We start from the raw sequence: 7,873 nt of genomic DNA on the forward strand, positions 1-7,873 counted from the left end.
GTCTCATGGCTTTTTACTGGCACTTTACTTACTTAGAGTATCCCCATTAGACCGCCAGATTAGTTCAAGGATCTTTGAGGTAATATTTGAACTGTTTAATGCAACCTTAAGGGTGTTATTATGTAAGCTATAAATAGTAAGTTTAGGTTTCCATGAAATATTTTAACCTTTTTCCAAAGCAACTCAATTTATCATAATATACATGTTTAATGTCCCTGGAATTAAATGTCACAAATTAATATGGCGGGTTCAAGCGGCCGAAATGGGTTTTCTCAGGAGGGTGGCTGGAGTCTCCCTTAGAGATAAGGTGAGTTCGGCCATCTTTGAGGAACTCGGAGTAGAGCTGCTACTCCTTTGCGTTGAAAGGAGCCAGTTGAGGTGGTTCTGTCATCTAGTAAGGGAATAGAAGCGAATTGGGAGGTGTCCCAGGTACGTCCAGCTGGGAGGAGGCCTCTGGGAAGACCCAGGACTAGATGAAGAGGTTATATCTCCACACTGGCCTGGGAACGCCTTGGGATCCCCCAGTTAGAGCTGGTTGTGGCCCGGGAAAGGGAAGTTTGGGGTCCCCTACTAGAGCTGCTGCCCCCGCGACCCGACCCCGTATAAGCGGTTGAAGGTGAGAGAGTGAAATTAGTACTGCACACTGAGCTGCACAACTCAACATCTATTACAGTAAAAGTGGAAGCTATTCGCAAACAGTTTGTGAGTAAGAAATTATGATTAGACAGTCCATCACTCAGGCAAGAACGTAGAGATACCCTAGTATTTATTGGTGCTTTTTAAGCAGCACAAGAATACATCAAAGACAATGAGGCAAGTCACTAAGTATTTTTTCACTGTTTCATGCGAAAGCAGAACACAAAGATACACAGACTTTGAACTAAGCATCTGTAGATTGCACCCATCTGTGTTTATAAGCCTGTACAATATGCAGCACTGGAGATATACACTGCAACCCCCCACCCCCACCCCCTTTCTCAGATGTTATCCAATTATTGCCCCATCTGTTTCTGTTGCATATTTGGCACAGTCTTTATTGTTGTTTTTGTACTGACACTCTGTCATCACAAACCTCATCTGTCCTTTGTATTCCGACACAAAATAAGCACTTGGACAACTGGCACATCATTATCATGTTCAACAATGAAAAACAAAATGACAAAAGCACAAGAGTTGTATTGTAAATGTTATGAACTTTTGCTGGTGTGCAGATCCTTCTCATATGCTTTCCACTCACTTGCATGGTTGGTGCAAGTAGACTTTTGAATAGAACCATTGCTCCTCCAGGGGGAATGATTCCTTGTTATGGTAACAGTCTCTCCACAACAGTCAAATGGCTTCGTTCTCATGGTCAGTCTTTTACAGCATGTCCATGGCCGACGCTTTTTCCCCTAAAGTGGGACAGTCTAAAAACCTCCTGTAGGGGGCGGCAACTCAGCATTCCTTTCTGGTCTTTACCATCTTGCTGGCGTACTTGATAGGGATCCCCCAGCGTCTCATTAGATAGACATCAAACACATAGGCCATCCCTGGCTCCAGGCCCCCGATCACAGCTGTAGTGACGGCCCGCCGAGGATTCAGCTCCTGGAAATACTTGCAGAGAACCCTCTCGGTGTCAGAGCGGGACTCTGGCCCCAGACAGGGCGCAGTTAGAGCTGATGATCCCCCTGCCTCTGCCTCATGGTCTCCGAGCATTCTGCGGTAAACGCAGTACAGGCTTCTTTCCTCAGTGCCCATCCACGCCAGGGTGACACTGTTGCATCCACGCAACCGGTTGAAGGATTTTATCTGCAAGGTGGAGGGCAGAGATGGGACCCCTCTGCGATGGTAGGCTGAGGAGGTCTGCATTTTGACTGAAGCCATCAGACCTCCTGGTAGAGCGGGGTTTGTTGCAGCAGAGGTCTGGCCTGCGGTAGTTCCTTCTCTCTCTAAGTGGATGAGATAGGACGGACTACCCTGGAGCCAAATGTGCACTAAATCCTCACCCAAAGACTGGGAGGTTAAAACCTGACCTTTACTGGACACGGTGACCTTGACCTTTTCACCTCCACCGCAGCTCTGCAAGGTGAGGAGGCCACTCTGCTGCCAGCCCCGAGGACGGAAACTGAAGAACTGCTCTGAGTTGGAGCCTCTATCGCGAAAGGTCACCCACCGTAGCTCCCCTTCTCTCAGAGTGATGATCGCCGGCCGAGCCTCCTCATGCGTTCGAGCAAATGCCCCCTTGTACGCCATGCTGGTCCCATTCAGCCTGTCGATCACAAAGACGTCAAAGTAATACTTGGTTTCAGGAAGAAGCTCGGAGACGGTGCAAACACTCTCCGTCCCCTGACACACACATTGGAGATCTGCATACTCATCAGTGAGGGAGGGAGGTGGACTTTGGGGTTCAGGATAAGAGTCCCACTGCTGCCACCACCACTCTTTCAAAATCGGCCACACTGTCACCCTCCCCCTCTCCTTCTTTTCTTGTTTCTGGTCTTTCTTTTTCCCCAGGCTCTCCCGTGCAGCACAAAGGCTGGGGTAGTTTTGCTGAGAGTTGACAAGGACACAGTAATCATAGCTTTTCTGCGTCTGTGGGAGCCTTGTTATGGAGGCACTGGGCGCCCAGCTGAGGGTGACACTGGTCATGCCTACACCTAATGTGTGAACCCGAGGGTCAGCTGGGAGCACAGGGAAGGCACCTGAGGGACCCAGGCCTTCATGGAGGTACACTGTCGCTCTGGTGTTCTGCTGTTTGGAGCGCAGCCTCAGGATGTAGATGGAAGCTTTGGGATGGGACGGACCCTTGTAGGTGTCAACTGCATTGCCTGTGAAGCTGTGCATTTTCTCCTCGATCCCAGGACCTCGCCACCACACCTCGGGCGTGCTCTTTTTGGTGCTCCCTGTAAGGAAAGAAAAAGAATATGAAAACATAGTTATACACATATATTTGATCAATGTGTTGGGCTTACTTTAATTTCACTTCGATGTTGGACTATACTTCACAGGCGTGGCATATACAGTAGAGTGAGAATGGACTTTTGTTCACGTTGCTTCCTGGTTTATTCAATTTCATGGTCAAAGGCCACTGCTGCGGAGTGGGGATCATGCGCAGACGAGAAATCTGACAGTAATCTGGAAATGCTGTTTACATGCATGAATAATCAAGGAACTGAAGGAGTTCTCTAGGTCTGTAAACCGGAGTATGAGAACTCTCATTTTACCAGGGATACAGTGTTTACATGGTTTTGTAGAAACCGGAGTATGCCCTTAACCCGAATATAATCAGGTTTTAAAGTTGCATGTAAACGCACTGAATGAATTAGGAGACATATTGCATCCAGTAGTTGAACCTTAGAAACAAAATGAATTGCAACAACAGTGTAGAATTAAGCGGACGAAAGTATTGTTATTGTGTAATTCATTCGATTCGATTCAATCTTAATTCATTCATTCTTTATTTGGATCCCCACAACAAAACACATAACACAAAGACAAAGCTTCAGTATGTTAAAGACAAATAAAAGTTAATTACTAAACATCACAACACACTGAATTGCTTCCCACCCTTAATAACGTTGGGGTTATTGTTAATGAGTTTTCTTGTAGTCTGTTAAAACTTGTCTGCTTTAATTATCGTTGTCGGTAACTTGTTCCACATTGTGATGACGCTATACATTACAGATGTTAACACTGCATCTGCTCTAGGTTTTGTTTAACTAGATAACCCCTAGTAACACTCCTGGTTGTGTGATCATGTTGATCTCTGATGTAATTTATTTTTTTACTATAACGAATTTCCAAAAGAAACTGTGGTGATTGGATCAGGACAGTCTCCCTCTCCTTTTTAGTCGTTGTTTTTGTATCCCTCTGTCTGTGTTTTCTGTATGTGCTCCCCTTTTCTGTTTCTCTGGTTCTGAGTTTGTTTTCCTGACAGGTGATCCTTGTTAGCATTGATCACCTGCCATTCTGTATATTAAGCCGGTCCTGAGCCTCTTTCAGTGCCTGATCATACCGTCACATCACGTGACAGAAACATTAGATTTCATGCCAACTGATCTTCTACTCTGTGCTATGAGAGTGGCATGCCTTCTCTCTGTACTCTGCTTCTCACCTTATAATGGAAAAGATAAAGCCCATAAATATAGAGTTTCTCTCTCTCTCTCTCTCTCTCTCTCTCTCTCTCTCTCTCTCTCTCTCTCTCTCTCCCTCTCTTTCTTTCCTGGTATGGCACAGTTATACACCGTATTTCACTTTTAAATGTATTCTGTGGGTTGCAGGACACATGAAGCACTGCAAATGACTTAAAACAAGAACAACAGAGCGCACAGAAGCTGCACGGTGACTGATATAAAGAAAACCCAATAAACACAAACAAATACATAAACATAATGTCAATTGCCACTTCAAAAATGGTTGCCAGTCGTTTCATTCATACCTCAAGTGTTGTTATTATGAAGTGCACACTCTTCACTTGAATGACGCAACTGGCAACCCCCACCCCAAAAAAAACCACAGCCACCACTTGTCTTCACTGTTCATCGCTTTTCGAGATGAGAAATCGCTCCTCAAATGAGACCCAATGTTACAGAATCAAAGTGAATTATTCAGGCAAGCGATGGGGACCCACAAGGGTCTGAATGATTCATGTGTCATTTTATAACTTCATAATGTTATTTTACCATGTAGAGAAGCTTGTTTAGTTAACCTGGAGAAGTGTTAACGGAACACTCTGTGGTATATTTTCTTTTACAGAAATCTGCATCTTATAAGGTTAGAAATGTGATTACTTCGATTTACTTTGAGCCCTAATTTTAACTAGTTTTAAGCCATTTTGTAATTCTGCTGCTCTATAATGTGTTTTAATCTCACAAATTATTTGGATTTGTTTGGTTTACAAAGCACAAAATATTGAGCTAATTTCTTTGTTTTTATTGTTTATCCATTGTTTGAATCAGTTGGCAGTGCCTTTTGGTTGATGTGTGACTTTTTGGAGACTTTCAAAACCAAATTCAAAGCATAAGATTTACAGCAATATAACAACCATATGATCACACTGTCCCTATCAGAGATAGTGGGTGTGCTTCGAACTTAAACAAATGGGTAAAATGTGCTGATAAGAAGATGTAGAAAATCTGTTTTGTCTACCTGAGAATTTGCAACAGAGAAATTTGGAGATAATTCCTTTTGAAAATAAAAAAGCCTCAGTTGTGATATGATTGGTCGAAGGGAAGCAGTTTATTGGTCTCTCAATATGATAACAGTAGTGGTAAATTTAAGCTATGACCTTCAGGATGCAAACAAAAGACAAATAAGCAATGCAAAAACCATATTCTACCTTTTATGACTTCTAATAGTCTGATCATTCTCACTGCTGTACTACAGCTTCTGATTTTCTGAAAAAAGTAAACTCTCTTCTACAACAAACAAAGATTAGAGTCTATGCCCTCTACGAAATCCCCATCTGTCATGTAGTGATGATAGTATCAGATTGATCGTCTTGGCTTAACCAGATGCAGTGATGATCTTCAGGGTAAAGTGGGTGTCTGGTGGTGCAGGCTGTGGTCTTACTGTTCACTCACACTGCAGGCTCTTGAGGGGTTTGTCCTTCAGGTTGCGGGCTGCCAGGCTCCATTCAATGGGGAGGTCACAGGGGCTGACAGTCACTGACAACGCCGGAGACTTCTTCTTCAGTGTGAAGTATAGCCTGGGAAGAAACACCAACGAAAAACGCAAAAATGAAGGTGTTTTGTTCATCACACGGAATGTAAAAAAGATAACATCCTGTTTCAATTCAACTGCAAGGTGATGGATGAGAAGACAAGATATCTCCCGGTGCAAACTGTGCAACATTCTTTCATTTTGCCGGGTGATTCGCAGATACGGTGGGCTGGTTATAATTTTCTTTCCGTAGGCTTAAACATTTCACTGTTGCGGGTCGCTGTCTTTTCATTTGCCTACATGCTGATCAGTCATTTGATAGCAGATCAGAAAAGGTGACCCGGGAATCAGACGATAAAGCTGCATTGACAGTTTCAGATGGATATCTGCCTGTTTGCTGAAACTATCTGGGATCGTGCTTAGAATAGAAACAACTATCTATCTTATTGTGATCAGATGTGTTTAGGACAGTGTTGGATTAAAGATTTGCATTTTTAGCTGGCAGTTAAAGGGCATTTAACATTCACACTGGGGGTCTGGTCTTAATTTAATTCAAACAATCATGTTGTTCACTCAAAAGTCATTGTTGGACTGTTCACTTCCACAAGGATGCCTGAATAAAAGATGTGTCTCTATTAAACCCTAACAGTTATGTAACATGTAATTGATCCACAGCTTGTTACCCTTCAAGAAATTTAAGCAACAAATATTTGTTCTCCGTCCTTACAAACATCATTATTCATGATTCTGTGCAGATGGCGGTGGTTTCCAAACAGATGTGTAACACTGTCATTCTCAAGGGCGCTTTGTGGCTTATTTAATAGAGTGATTAATTTCTGAATCAGGGTTTTCTCTCCATTATTTGCCGTGCAGTTCTGCATGACTGCACCGGTGGACAGACTGCAGCACACAGGGAGATGCATTTCACAATTTTCAGCTCCCAGTTTCAGAAAGCAAGCACTGGCACTGTTGTGTCGGGTCCAGGCCAAATGGGCTCCACTTCCTCTCGCTCTCGCTACAGTGGTGCTGGAATCAGCCCGTCTCTAAAAAGGTGCTTGGTGGATGGCTTCTGACTTGTTATTGAAGTGGAAACAAGAGCAAATCTGATGAGCAGGCCACAAGATTTATTCATGCTTCAACAATGAACTGCAAAAGAGGAAAAAAGCTTCACTTTTTTACTGTTAAGGAGTCATTTGGTGTGGGTATTAAAACATCTTTACTGTCACAGCCAGTGGTGTAAAGCAAATTTACAAATTTACAAATTTAAGTGCTGTACTAAAATACAATTTTGAGGTACTTTCTATTTTCTTTGCTACATTTATAGTTCTGCTTCACCACATTTCATGGGAAATATTGTACTTTTTACTTTTTATTTGATAACTTCACTTACTTACTTTACAGATTACGATAAATAATATAAAATGTATCATAGGACTATATTAATAAGACCTATTGATCCAGGGGAAATTCACAAGCTGCCTGACAGTATATAAAGTAATAAAAATAAGACCCACCTTTACCAGCTGCACAATAAAGTTTCATTAATTTTATCGCTTTAAGTTTGTTTTGGTACTAATACGTAATGAATTCACTTAGTAGTAAAGGTAAAATAAATAGTACAAATTTGAAAGACTTTAACCAAATCCTAAAATAAAATAAAACTTTCTTATTTTGTTAAATTAGCTGAGCTGCAACACAATTGTCCAGTCCAGAATCACTGGAGTTGATACTTGGAAATGCACTATCCAACTATTGCTTCATACCTTTCCCCCATCCAATCTGTTGCCATACCTGCGAGTTCGTCCTTTGGGGAGAGTTACAGAGGTGATCTTCCCTTCTGGGAACCATGTAGTTGGGCGAAGTGGCACCTCATTCTCAGGTGCCAGGGCTGAGTGCACCTGGGGCCCCGAAGAGCCACAAAACAGTGCCAAAGCTGCACCGAGACACCAGGCCAGGGACATGCGTGCCATCTTCGGTTCCTGTTGTCAATCTCTTTCACTCTTTGACTTTCCTCAGTCAACACGTCTTGGATGTCTCCTGGGCTCTGAGAATGCACGGTGGAAAAGGTCAGGAACATCTATCAGAGCCGATCAGAAACGCACACACACGCAAACACAAAGTACTGTACTCAAATGAATCATCAGCCGCTAAGTTTAAATTTCTACAGCACCATTCAAACAGACACTAAAAGAGCTGTAGCGGCTGATGATTCATTGATATGAAGAAACATCCT

The 7,873-nt window shown here is 42.9% G+C and overlaps 1 protein-coding gene across 1 annotated transcript; it reads right to left on the reverse strand.

Annotated features, from left to right (window-relative positions):
* Window positions 1-1,434: 1,434 nt before the first annotated feature.
* Window positions 1,435-7,610, reverse strand: ndnfl (neuron-derived neurotrophic factor, like; the record flags this gene model as incomplete). The annotated part of the gene is made up of 3 exons (XM_083923388.1): window positions 1,435-2,882; window positions 5,562-5,686; window positions 7,432-7,610. 3 exons carry the CDS (start codon window positions 7,608-7,610, stop codon window positions 1,435-1,437), a joined length of 1,752 nt encoding a protein of 583 aa, XP_083779514.1.
* Between the last annotated feature and the right edge of the window lie 263 nt (window positions 7,611-7,873).

The sequence above is a fragment of the Echiichthys vipera genome, assembly GCF_963691815.1.
Source record: "Echiichthys vipera genome assembly, chromosome: 11".
NCBI lineage: Eukaryota > Metazoa > Chordata > Actinopteri > Perciformes > Trachinidae > Echiichthys > Echiichthys vipera.